The 13,752-nt window shown below is 40.6% G+C and overlaps 1 protein-coding gene across 2 annotated transcripts in view; it reads left to right on the top strand.

Moving 5' to 3' along the window:
- Positions 1 to 10,683: 10,683 nt before the first annotated feature.
- The window catches only part of Il20rb (interleukin 20 receptor subunit beta), a 30,393-nt gene continuing 27,324 nt past the window's right edge, over positions 10,684 to 13,752 (top strand). The window contains exon 1 of one of the 2 annotated variants that reach the window (XM_031344643.1): positions 10,684 to 10,948. In XM_031344643.1, the coding sequence (XP_031200503.1) occupies positions 10,699 to 10,948 (250 nt within the window). In that variant the 5' untranslated portion in view covers positions 10,684 to 10,698. Of the gene's footprint in view, positions 11,068 to 13,752 lie in introns of both variants that reach the window. The other variant, XM_031344644.1, reaches the window with a different exon arrangement.

Below are 13,752 nucleotides of genomic sequence, written 5' to 3'. Positions count from 1 at the left end.
CGTGCGCCACCACCGCCCGGCTGAAATTTTTAATTTAAGCAAAGTAACAAAAGCCTCTGATGCCACATAAGCACTAGAACACTGCTGTTCTTTGCTGCTTTAAACCCAATGGAGCAAACTTACAGCCGGCGAAAATTAAACTTGTGTAGTGTCACTTTTTCCTTCATTGTAGTAGCTTAAAATTTTTAATTTAAATCTTAAAATCAGTTGGAGGCTGATGCAGCCACTGGGTGGCAGCCCTGGCCACTCCCACTGTGTAGCCCACAGACATAATTAAAGCACTGATGCATAATTTCAATCTTTATGACACCTGCTTTGAAAGCTTTTAAAGTTACGTTTGTCTTCAAGTTCTCTTTCTTTTTTGTTTGTTTAGGGTAAATGGTAGTAGATTGGTTTAATATAAGATTTTATATATATAATATCTTTGGAGGTGTAAGATACTATGAATAGTTTCAGAATGAGTACGTAGGTAGTAAACATTCTTAGCATTGGCTGACACTTTATTTTTGCTTTCTGTTTGTACGTCCTACTCCCCTGAACAAAGTGGACCTTTATAAAAAGAAGCAGGTAACTTTATCATGGACATAGCTGTTTCTGGAAACCTGCGCCACCAATGATTTGGGAAGGCAGCACTGGAGCGGCGCTGAGGTGGAATGCGTGCATTCTGCTGTAGCCAGAGTTTGTAGAAAGTGGATGTGCTGCAGTAATAGCTGCACTCTTAACTGTAGAATGAAGCCCGACTGTGTACTGTTACTTTGTACCTCAAACATTTGATTGATTTTTAAAAATGTTTTCAACTTTCTCTTCAACCAAAGGCTATTTATAAAGCATGAGTTTCCTTGAAGCAATCTTCTTAGGAATTAGAACAGCCTTGAAAAATGTGTACATAGCTGGGGTAGTAAGACTTATAACAGGAACATCTAAAACCTAGTGCTATGTGTGTGTTGACACACTGCGCTCTGTGTGCTAGTTTTAGACTAAGAAGTGGGTCCTGGGAAATTGCTATTACAAAAGCTTTCATCTGTATATGAAGAGATGGTTAGTTCTCAAATTTAAGTATACATCATACCTGCAGTCCGGCCTGGCTTGTGTCTCCAAAAACTTCTCTAGAATCTTGGAAGAGGTTTTGTTCTTAAGCAGCTTTATGTATGTGTGCAAGCTTCACAGCAACAAGAACAACAAAGAGCTATAAAAATGTTATGTCTCATATTCGGTCATAAATCTTAGGGGGGTGAGTTGTGTATTTTCACAATGCATATTGCATACAATCACTATCTGTGTTAACACATACACCTAAGACTTGAAGCTGTTTTACAGACACCATTGAACAAAATACAAGATACCCAGCCCAGTATTAGAAGCCTATAATTTTGGCTACCCAAGAGGCTGAGGCAGGAAGATTGTGAGCCATGCCTGGGTAATTTATCAAGACACTATCTGAAAACAGAGTTGGAATTGTAGTTCTGTAGTAGAACACACTAGAAGCCTGGATGCCATCCCAAGCACCCCCCAGACAAAAAAGGGAGAACAAGCATATGGCCAGAGTAAAAAAACTAGCAATGAGCAACTTAGGCTATTAGAACGTTGCATCCAAATCATGTCATTTTACTGCTCTGCCATTGCAGTCTAGAGGTTGCAAAAATATGGCCCATGGAGGCGACTGAGAATTAGGAAAAATGCATTTTCTCCTGATACACCCCGTCCCTTGTGAAAAAGTGTAGAATTTTATCCGCTAATGATGTAGCCAAATATAGAAGTATTGTTCAACTTATGTAGTATTCAACTTGACAGCACTTAAAACAGGAGATTTCAGATAACATTGTAATTTATGGTTTAAAAATAAGCTGACAATGTGAGGTGATTTCCCAAGTTAGTAATCAGCTTGGAAGCTAATGTGGATGGTACCATAATGCACATGTGAAAGACATTCAAACAGAATAATTAAACTATTTCCCAACTCTTAACCCATAACTTACAACCATATTGATTTATTGTTTTTTCCTATTTTTCCTATTGCATATAGAATTTTTGACCTTGCATATGTAATTGCCATCTTTCAGAAACAGTTCCTATGTCTAAATCAATGAATTTGGAGTATAAAATTGCAGCTTTTGCTTTTTTATTTTAATACTTTATTACAAGACAAGAAACCTTTGTATAGCTTTCTTAGCTGTTTTCTAGGTTTTTGCACCTGTGGCCACTCCTTGAATTTTGTTCAATATAAAACTTTTATTTTCTGAATCACATCTCAGAGACTTGAAAAACAGACTCCTGATTCTGCTAATTCTGTTAGTGTAGTGTTCAGCAAATCCATATTCTAAACCCTGCAGACAGCAAAACAAGCCTAGTCCACACCCTCATTTCTTGCTGTTACATGTGCATTTCTATTTTACTTACAGGAGTTTCTGGGCCTAAAAGTATATGTGGTTTGCCTAGACTTGTTGAATGAAATAGGAAGTTAACTGCGTGCTGGGACTATAAGAGGAAGAAGGGTTTGCTATCATTGGGTATATACACAGATGGATGGGTTTTAAACCAAAATAGGATTTTTTTTTTTCTGGCCAGGACAGTAATTTCTATCAATTTCAGAACTCGCTTGATGCCTCCAGTAGCCTAGTAGGGACAAGCTGGCTGATAGATTTCTCTTTGTAGTGCTGGACAGTAGAACAGGTGCCTCATGCATGCTAGGAAAGTGCTCAACCAGCTCCAACTTTAAATGATTCTACTCAGAGTACATGAGTTTACAGCACAGAGAGAGCTGGTCTCACTGTTAACAAAAGTTTTCTTTCTCTCGTACCTCACTGACAAACAGGAAAACAACATAAGGTATTTTGAAGTAGTAATCTAAGAAAACATGGAGGAAGAAAAGACCGTTTTAAACTGACCATTGGGCATAGTTATACCTTTATGAACTGGCAGGTATCTATCACTGGGAAATTGTCTAGGCAAAAAGATGGATTCCAGAAAGAGGGTAAGTGTTGTCTAAATATAGGCTAAGTAAGGAATAGCTGGGGAATTTTGAACACTTACAGAAGGAATTAGTAACTCCTGAGTAAACATGGCTTCTCTAGAGCAGTAATGTCAAATGTAATATGTGTCCTAAGCTGTAGATAGAGGGGTATTTTACAGAACAAACACTGATTTCATGGCTTGGTTTTAAGATGAAAATTTTAGTTTTGAATTGTTGCTATAGTTTGATCTTGCGCGTCCCTCAAAGTCCTATGTTAAATTCTTGCTTCCCATCTGTAGCACTTTTGGAAGGTGGTGGAAACTTAAGAAAATGGGCCTCCCTCTCTCTTCCTCCCATTCCTCATCTTGCCCTAAAATAATTCTACCTTTTACAATGATTCTTTGGTTGCTCAGGTGAGGGTGTACTCACCCAGCAATACAATGAAAACAAAAACAAAGCTTTTGTGAAATTTGCATTCTAGTGCTGTAAAACCTAAGTGGGGAAGACTAGTGGATGAAGCTGTAGCAGAGAATTTACAGAAGGTGGAAGTGGGTCTTTGATTAAAGCTCTTAGGTGTTGTGGGCACCACTTAAGGCCAACGCATAATTGAAAAACTGTAGCCAAAAGCATTAGACTCTCATGTAAATGTTTACTTACAAAGCATTGTTTCTGGTTCCCAGAATTTTAAAGTGGTATTTGGTTCGTTCAAGGATGGAGCTTTTAACTACAAGGGACTGTCCAGAATAAAACCTGATTCTCCATCTTAATGGGAGTTACTCGGTAATGTTTTCTAGAAACTAGATACAACTTCAGGAAGATGACAGTTTTGAGAGTTTTAAAGGTTTAACCTATTAATTCCAAGAGATTAATTTCTTAAAGCCTGTCAGTAAATTGAAATGACTTTGTTCGAAGAGAGATTTTTTTTGGATTTTGTTTGGTTTGTTTTTATTTTTTAACTTTTAAAAAATGTGTATGAGTATTTTGCCTGCATGTGTATTGGTGTCCTTGGAGGGGAGACCCAGGGGATTGGATCCCTGAGAACTGGAAAAGGTTGAAAGCCACCATTGGGCTGGGGTTGGGGTGAGGAGGTGCGGTAGAAATTGAACCCAGATTCTCTGGAAGAGCAGCTGGTACTGTTAACCACGGGACCGTTTCTCCAGCCTCACAGAGAAAGTTTAAAAGGCATGCAAGAGTTCTGAAAACTGGAGTCTGGCAATGTAGAAATTAAGCGGGAGTGCAGGAGCTGTGCTGGATACAAAAGGGTCTTAAAAGGAATTCCACTGTCTAGATTCTCTGCATCACTTCCAGGAAAAAGAAATGACAGCTAGATGTCAGCTATGCTAAAACACAGTATATGGAGATCTTGGTGTGATGCAAGTAGAGAGGGTAAAGGTAGATTACAGGAAGAGAATAATTTCCCTGTTGGCCTGTGCCTGGACTCTCCACAGTCTGAAGAGTGAACCTTGGATTTGGGGTGGAAAAAATGGCCATCAAAATTTTCTTTCTGCCTCACTTCCTCTCTACATAAAGTCCTTGTTTTTCCTAACAAAATTAAATACTAAAGATTTAAGTAGCAAGTAGGAGGAGGTAAGTGCTATTTTTCGACTGCCCACTTATACATCCAACTTACCAGTTTATCTTCAAACCTGAATGATCCTCCAATTCTGCAGAAAATTAATCCCAGAAATGCAGACAGCAGGGCTGGGATGTAGATCAGATGGTAGAATGGTATCTAGCCTGCACAGGCCTCTGGGTTTGATTTCCAGTGCCATCCAAACCGTGCATGTTGATGTATACCAGTCCCAGCAATTTGGGAATGGAGACAAGAAGATCAGAAAGTTAAAGATTATCTGTGAATTTGGCTACATAGTGAATTTGAGACCAGTCTTGGCTCCTTGAGACCTTGTGTCAACAACAACAATAACAACAACAACAAAAAATGGAGGCAACAGGGTAAAGGATAGTTTAGTTTGGGCATGTTGCATAGATAGGCATCACAACTGGTTGATGAGATAGTATAGGAGAATTGACAAAGCAGAAGAGAAGCAAGCAAGAGCCCAACCAGGAATATCAGGGGGAGGGTTGAACAAATGAGGCATAGCCATCCAGAAGTCTTCATCTGGTGTAATGGCCCAGGCAGAGGCATAACATCTGACCTCTGTACTGGGTGGTGCCCAGGCTTGAGAAGGATTAATTCAAAAGCTACGATAGGCTAATGACATTACCTCTCACTGCGCTATAGGCGTGTGCTAAGTTTGGGACAGATTCTCCCTGTAGTTGCTTGTGAAAGATTGGCAGACACCAGTCAGGGTGGTAACGTTTGGCTGGTTTGTCTTGGTATAGACTCATGCCAAGCAGAACTAACCATTTTATGATCCCGTGGCTTGGTGGCAGACTGCCCCACAGCTCAGCCATGTGAGTCTTGACTCTTGATTGCATTACTTCTGTCTGCGTTTCCTTTTTTGTCCTTTGATTCACTAAGTATTCTCAATGTTTCCATCTCAAACGTTGCTCAAGTTGCTCTAACTGGATGGCTGAGTTGTGAACTCATCCAGCCCCTTCTTTTCAAACATAGGTGGGTATATTCCATTTTGAGACCTACTTCCTGCTTATTCTCTAAACCTTTATTAATTTCATGGGTCACACTCCTTTTAGTGTTAACTGGAAAGCAGTTAAATGAAAAGAACTTGGAGTTGGTCATATTCGTGCTGAATTTTCCTGCCCCCATTCTTGATTCCCACAACTATTTTGCAAGACATTCCTTTGTAAATGAAAAAAAAAAAAGTAAGGCTGATGGAATTGTTTTCTTCTTGTGCATCAAATGGTCATTAGTTTTTCCATTTACTCTTCAGCCCACAATGATCTAAGTTCTGATCCAAGACTTCCACAGGAACTCCTCTTTGCTGGGATTACAATGACTTTCCAGTTGTTATATCCAGGGGACATTTTTTAATGATTAACTCACTGGGGACTCTCTTCTGCACTCTGCTTCAGCAATCACATCATGCCTCATTGTTTTCAGGATGGTAGTTTGTACTGGATCCACTTCTCTGAGCTAACTTCCCACCCCACCCCTATCTTTCTAGTTCATGTTCTTGTGAATATGTATTCACACCCTCCTTAATGGACATGTTCTTTGCACAAGTTCTCTCCATAGGCAGGGGAAAGTTTCCATTTCCTTGACATCAATTTGAGATAGCTTATTTACATAGTGAGGAGTGTGACTGCTCACATATGCTTCAAATCAGAGTGTATGAGGCTGTGTGCATGCAGCCTCTTTCTACAGACCCCTAATCCTGTCTGTCTTGACCCAACCTTACTCTGCTCCTTTCCTTTTTTAAAAATATTATTGTCTTTTTTATTATATTCAACACAATATATATTTTTATACCAATTATGAAAATGATGGACATGTTATTAAATGAACATAGTCTCTTTGTTTTGTTTTTAGTAGAGCTTTAAAATCTTGGCTCTTACTATTCTACAAATCCAAAATAACAATTTTTAGACTTTGGAGTTCATTGTAATAAGGCTGTACTTCAATGACCCTCACATCACCAAAGGATTTTACCTCCATATTAGCTAAGAGTTGACAGTTCTGCTGCGCCAAAGAATGAATTGTAGGCACGATTATTTGGATACATATTTCCTGCTATGGTTAAAGCTATTTGACTTGAGTGATTGTCATCATTCTGAGCCCATAGGGAACAGGTTACATTCATTTAAGAAATGGTGTGTGTATTAAGATGGTCTATCCATGAACTCATTCATTAACATTTCAATGAACAATAGTTCTGCTTGGAGGGTGGCATAGACATTAGGTGAGGGTAAGATTCTGATTTATTGGCTGTGATGATTTTGAAAAGCATTCATCTCCGAAAAAGAATAACTTATAAGTTCCTCTTCTCCAAAATTGATACAATAATTATAAATATCAAGCAAAACATTCAGTCTCTCTCTTTGTTGTTCTCTTTCAAGCCACCTCCCAAATTAATTGTCTATATTTCTTTTGACTGTATAAATAATTTTGAAATATGTAAGCTGTTCTGAAAACCATAGTATAGTGTAAGAACATCAAATAAACAATCCTACTAATAGAGAGGCTGAGATAGGAGAAGCATGATTTCAAGACCATTATGTCATGCACAGAAAGACACTGTCACGTACAAACAAGCAGAAAGTTTATATGGATTGTACAATATTGGACCTATTTCTCCAATTACCAAATTAGACCACTGAATGACAGCCAACAAATTTCTAATTCCTTATATTTTTGAATTTCAATTGGTTAGGATATGTTGGTAATATTAATTTTTATATTAAGAGATATTAAGGAAAAGTGATTGTTATTTCCTTTTTTTTTTAAGATTTATTTTATTTATTTTATGTGTATGAGTACACTGTAGCTGTACAGATGGCCATGAGCTATCATATGTGTGGCTGCTGGGAATTGAACTCAGGACCTCTGCCGGCCCTGCTTGCTCCAGCCTCTCTCGCTCTGGCCCTGCTAGCTATGGCGTAATTCACTGTAGCTGTCTTCATTGCAGCTGTCTTCAACCAGAAGAGGGTGTCCAATCTCATTATGGGTGGTTGTGAGCCACCATGTGGTTGCTGGGATCCGAACTCAGGACCTTCGGAAGAGCAGTCAGTGCTCTTACCTGCTGAGCCATCTCACCAGCCCTGTTATTTTTGTTTTAAGAGGTGGAATTATGTTTTGTGGGTTTGTTGAAATATTACTTTCTTGCTTTTTCTAGGGTGAAGTTTCCCTCCTTATGTTGATGTTTTCCATCTATTATCCTTTGTAGGGCTGGATTTGTGGAAAGATATTACGTAAACTTTGTTTTGTCATGGAATACCTTGTTTTCTCCATCTATGGTAGTTGAAAGTTTTGCTGGGTATAGTAGCTTGGGCTGGCATTTGTGTTCTTGTAGGGTTTGTATGACATCTGCCCAGGATCTTCTAGCTTTCATAGTCTCTGGTGAGAAATCTGGTGTAATTCTGATAGGCCTTTTCCCTTTACTGCTTTTAAAATTCTTTCTTTGTTTAGTGCATTTGGTGTTTTGATTATTATGTGATGGGAGGAATTTCTTTTCTGGTTCAGTCTATTTGGAATTCTGTATGCTTCTTGTATGTTTATGGGCATCTCTTTCTTTAGGTTAGGGAAGTTTTTTTTCTATAATTTTGTTGAAGATATTTACTGGCCCTTTAAGTTGGGAATCTTCACTCTCTTATATACCTATTATCCTTAGGTTTGGTCTTCTCATTGTGTCCTGGATTTCCTGGATGTTTTGGGTTAGGAGCTCTTTCCTTTTTGCATTTTCTTTGACTGTTGTGTCAATGTTTTCTAAGGTGTCTTCTGCCCCTGAGATTCTCTCTTCTATTTCTTGTATTCTGTTGGTGATGCTTGCATCTGTGACTCCTGGTCTCTTTCCTAGGTTTTATAACTCTAGGGTTGCCACCCTTTGTGATTTCTTTATTGTTTCTAGTTCCCATTTTTAGATCCTGGAAGATTTTGTTCGTTTCCTTCGTCTGTTTGATTGTGTTTTCCTGTAATTCTTTAAGGGATTTTTGTGTTTCCTCTTTAAGGGCTTCTAGCTCTTTACCTGTGTTCTCCTGTGTTTCTTTAAGGGAGTTATTTGTATACTTCTTAAAGTTCTGTATCATCATGAGAAGTGATTTTAGATCTGAATCTTGCTTTTCCGGTATGATGGTATATTTTCCCGTGTGATGGTATGTCCAGGACTTGCTATGGTGGGAGAATTGGGTTCTGATGATGCCAAGTAACCTTGGTTTCTGTTGCTTATGTTCTTAAGCTTGCCTCCCACCACCTGGTTATCTCTAGTGCTACCTACCCTGGCTAAATCTGACTGGAGCCTGTCCTTCCTGTGATCCGGGCTGTGTCAGAACTCCTCAGATTCAAGCTGTCTCTGTGGTCCAGGATTCAGAGATCCTGGGATCCTGAGATCCTGGGTATATCAGAACTCCTGGGAGTCAAGCTGTCTCTGGGATCCTGAGATCCTGGTATCCTGGGTGTGTTAGAGTGCCCGGGAGTGGAGCTTCCTCTGGGTGTGGTGGGACTGGCTTCGGAGTTTGCACCCAAAGTCTGTTCAGGGCACCTGCCCAGACCATAAGGAACCCGTGCCACTAGGCTGGCGGAGTTCCTGCATGCCGGGGTCCCACTAGTCCCAGTTACTCCCCGTGTTGGGACAGATTATGTTCTCCTCACCTCTGATCCTTACCCTGCTCCCTTCTGTTCTCTCCACTGCTGTCTGTCCAAGGCAGAACGGGAAAGGCCTGTCTGACTCCTCATCCCAGCCCCTCCCAATCCTGCGTCTTGAGGTTTTTGGTTTTTCCCACGGACATAGGAAACCTAGAGCAGGCTGACAGCATCTCTCACCTGCATTCCTGACAGAGTCCCCCCTGGTCTGCCCCTTCCTTGCTTCCTCAGAAACCTTTGAGGGCTCAAATGCAGAATATGCCACCGTCAGATATGAGCTTATAACCCTATTGTTGGTATTATTATTTGCTCTCACGAGAAACTGGAAGTCCCTCAGAAAACACTGGAAGCTGTCTAGGCCTTGTTTCTGGCTCACCATGTCTTTCCACCCAAGTCTTGCTTGCTACTTGTACCAAACAGATGTGGCTAACTTTTTTTCTCTTTAGCTCAGTACTCCATGCCAGTCTCCTCCTCAGGAAACCTTCTACAGTCCCATAGAGTAGACTGGGAATTTCTACTCCGGTATCCCCAGTGGTCCTTCACTGTAGTCAGTATTACCCCTATGGTTATGTATTCGTCTTTATCAGTTGGGAAAGGATAAGAACTGTGAATTCCCATATTTTGCACATAGTAAACTTCTAGTGAATGTTTGTTGAATGAATCAATGACTGTCCCAAAATTATCTTGCAAGTAAGTTACAAAATTGGAATAAAAAAAAAGTTCTATTAAAAGAATCAATGTTCATTCTCAAACTAGTATTCATTTTACCATTATAATTTGCACATTGGGGTTTTTAAAATCTTCAAGGAATTGAAGTTTAAGGGGCCAATTTCTATTACAAGATTTTCCTTCAAAGTTTTAAAGCTGAGCAGCGGTGGCGCATGCCTTTAATCCTAGCACTTGGGAGGCAGAGGCAGGAGGATTTCTGAGTTCGAGGCCAGCCTGGTCTACAGAGTGTGTTCCAGGACAGCCAGGGCTATACAGAGAAACCCTGTCTTGAAAAACCAAAAAAAAAGTTTTAAAATTACTTTTAATTTTCAGGAGTACATTCTCAGGATTCAATATTTAAAAAAAAGAAATTTGGTAACGAATCCTGTTCACATTTTTAATTTCCATTTGTTGTTTCTTCTACATCAAGATGTCAATCTTGTTAGCTTATTATGGCCTACATTTTCTTTTTGCAGATTTTTAGATATAAAACCATTATTCTTTATGTTTTGACTTTTAAAGTGGTATTTCTAATGGAGGCAACAGGGCTGAGATGTAGCTTCGTGGCATAGTGCCTGTGTAGCTTGCCCAAAGCCCTGCATTCAACCCTAGCACTGTAGAACACAATGGCAATTTAACTTCTCCGCTCTCCCAGAAGTATTTATTAGCACAGAGCTAATTAGCCCCAGCTCGAATGAACAGGCAGAGAGGTACTTGGCAGAGGAAGCTACTTGATGAGTAGGGAAAATCATCCTGGCTGCTCACTGGTTTGACCCAGGGCCCTGCACAGCAGCCTGGATGCCCAGATGCCTCCCTCAGGCAGATGTCTCAGGTTCCCCACTTAGCCATTCTCTGGAACTCTGACAGGCCACTCCCCCTGTTGCAATATCTGGGTTTGGGCAAAAAGGAGGGTGCTGCGAAGTCCGCCCATTTCGAGCATTTGGGCCGGCTCCCCTTTTCAGAACTCTTCGAGCTTCATGGCAAACCTCACCTCCCCACCAGCATCTGCTTCCTGAAGCGAAATGGCGAGGATGGACACACAGCCGCATTCTGGAGGAAAACCGTGCCTCAGGGTGAGCTAAGTTTGCCAGAGACCCTCACACCAAACAGGCCAGCACAATGGCTTTACAAGGAGTCTGGACAAGTCTGATCATGTGGTTTTTCTACAGCATGACCTGGGGTTTTCTCACTGGTAAGAATGAATTTAAATACAACTGATAGTTTGGGCCATGAATATAGGTTAAGATGGTGACAGATATTTCCTGGGTTTAGGGTTGAATTAAAATGTCTATTTTTTGTAAAACCTTTTAATCTCCATTTTCTGCATCTCAAATGACTGCATTCTATTTGGAAATTTTCCTCCTCATATCCATAGAACAATCTAGAAAGATGTCACTAATATATATATAATTATATATATATTATATATATAATTATATATATATATAATATAGTCTGCAGGGTTCTGTGCATTTTGCTATTTCATCTGGTATTTGAAGGGTTAAGTTATAAGTTATTGCAGTTATTTTCCATGTGGCATTTAAAATGATCAAAAATTCTGAGAAATACAAAAAGACATTTATAAGCTTCATAGTGGGCATAAGATTTATAAAAATTAGATTTCTCTCTTGGTCATTATAGAAAAAGGTACTTCATACCATTTAAAAATAGATTTGGTTTGGGGGCTTTTTCTCTCCTGATAAGATTGCGTAATTTTCTGTTCCACTCCTGGCTTCTTGTAATTACCTTCTTTATTGTTCCAAAACTGCAGCTCCTTCCTAACCTGTTAGTGTTTCTTTAAGTCAAACTGCATTTAAGAGAAATTTCTAGTTTAAATACTCCAACATACGCACTTGTTACTTTGTGGTGTCGGTGGGAGCCTTGTGCACTAAGGCAACTTTTTCAAGTTTAGCTGACATAGAAATGGACGGTATTTCTGGCCCCCAAACCTTCAGTGTTCTAAAGGCTCAGCAAATGCTGTCCACGATTGTCGTCTATATATGCAGGGCTCATCCTGTATTTATTTGAGCCTATATCTCACTCCTTTCAGAAAACAAATGTAGACTGCAGGCCTCTTGCTATCTTCACAGTTGATGCATTCTGTTACCGGCCTTTGTTGTTATAATTTTCCCACAGGGCCTGTTGAGGTAAATGTACTTTGTTGCCAAGCCTGACAACTGAGTTCAATCCTCAGAACCTAAACGGTGGAAGGAGAGAAACAGCTTCCTCAAGTTGTCCTCTGACCTTCACAAACTTGTCATGGCAAATGTGTCAGTCCGCCAGTCTGTCTGTCCTCCTGCTATCCCCGCCCTTCCACGTGTCTCTGTGTGTGTGTGTGTGTGTGTGTGTGTGTGTGTGTGTGTGTGACTTAGTTTAGCCACTGGTCATACAACTTCATCTTCCCCATCTGTGAAATGTTTATAACAGCCACCTTAAAGTCTTGAGGGGTTAAAACAAGATACTTGTTCTAGCTAAAGTTGCCTTCATGCAATTTTGAGCATTTCCTCAAGACTATGTAGGCGAACTTTGCAAATGCAGAATGAGCTCCTGTTGCTTCCCAGATCACTTGGTAGATGAAGAAAGTCGACTTGCTCCACCCTTTCCAAATAGTAGTGGGGGATTTAGGACACTGCTTCCTATACTAATAAAAATGGTAGTCACAATTGCCTGCCTCTATCTTACCTCCTCTCTGTCTCTCCTTCTCTTCTTTATCTCCTAAGACTGGACCTATAACCTAATGCATTTTGATGCAATTGCTCTACTACTGAACTGTATTCTCAGAGCCTTGTCCCTGCTTGTTTTTTGTTTTGGTTTTTGTAACTGTTTATGTGTCAGTTGGAGTCTCCATACATTTTCTAGCTTGCTCTGTAACCCAGGCAGGGCTTGAATCTGCAATCCTCCTGCTCCACCCTCCCATGTAGATTGAATTCTAAACCTGTGCCAGTAGACATGGCTCACATTTCTGAGTACACTGTATCTTCTAGATTAGCAATAAAAGTTCTTCAGACACATCGATCTGCAAAGCGGGTCTGATGATCCCCATTTTACACCAGGAACCAAGACTCAGAAAAGTTCAGTTCTTTGTCCAGGTATATGATCAATGGGGGAATTGGAGTTCGACTCTGATTTAGCAGCTCCAGACAAAAGTTCTATGTGCGTTGTCCTTCTGTGGAGAAGGAGGGGAGACATAGATGCAGGCTAAAAAAAAAAAGGAGGGTGACAGAGTGAAGGGATCAAGGGGATGAATGCCTTCCCCAATGCAATTATCTTAAAGACTGTTGGAGGAAGGGGTGGCGGAAGGGGAACCAAGCAAGCAGAGGTGACCGGAGGGGGTCCAGAGGTGACCAGAGGTGACCAGGTAGGAAGAGGTGCAGCAGTTTCTGTCTGGAAGGTTTGCCCTGTGGCTTAGTGGAGGATGCCTTCATGCTGCCTCCCTTGCACTTAAGATTTTAGGAGACAGCTGTTTGGGAGATGTGAATCTTAGAGCAACTAAAAGGACCTCGATGGCTGAGAGATTAGGAGACCCACCAGGCCTAAGCTAACTCCTGATGCAAGTCAAGATGTGTGTGGCTCACTTGCTCAGTTTCCTTCACTGAGCTCCTTTTCTGTGATGGGCTCTGAGCTTAGGTGCTGACTAGAGACGAACACAACCATTCCCTGTCTACAGTACACATAAAGCTTGCTAGAAAATATACTGCAACCTTTAACCCTGGGGGTTTAAAGTATTTCAGACTATTCTTTATCCACCAGAAGTAAGCTCTAGGTCAGTGTTCGAGTCTCAGATGAACACTGGGGCCCCTTGGGGCTGCATGGTCATGAATTCCAAATTCATCTGGGGAGCAGCCTAGGCACTGGGATTTTAGAAACACCCTGGGTG

This window comes from Mastomys coucha, unplaced genomic scaffold, assembly GCF_008632895.1.
Source record: "Mastomys coucha isolate ucsf_1 unplaced genomic scaffold, UCSF_Mcou_1 pScaffold23, whole genome shotgun sequence".
NCBI lineage: Eukaryota > Metazoa > Chordata > Mammalia > Rodentia > Muridae > Mastomys > Mastomys coucha.
This window is presented reverse-complemented; position numbering and strand designations above follow the sequence as displayed.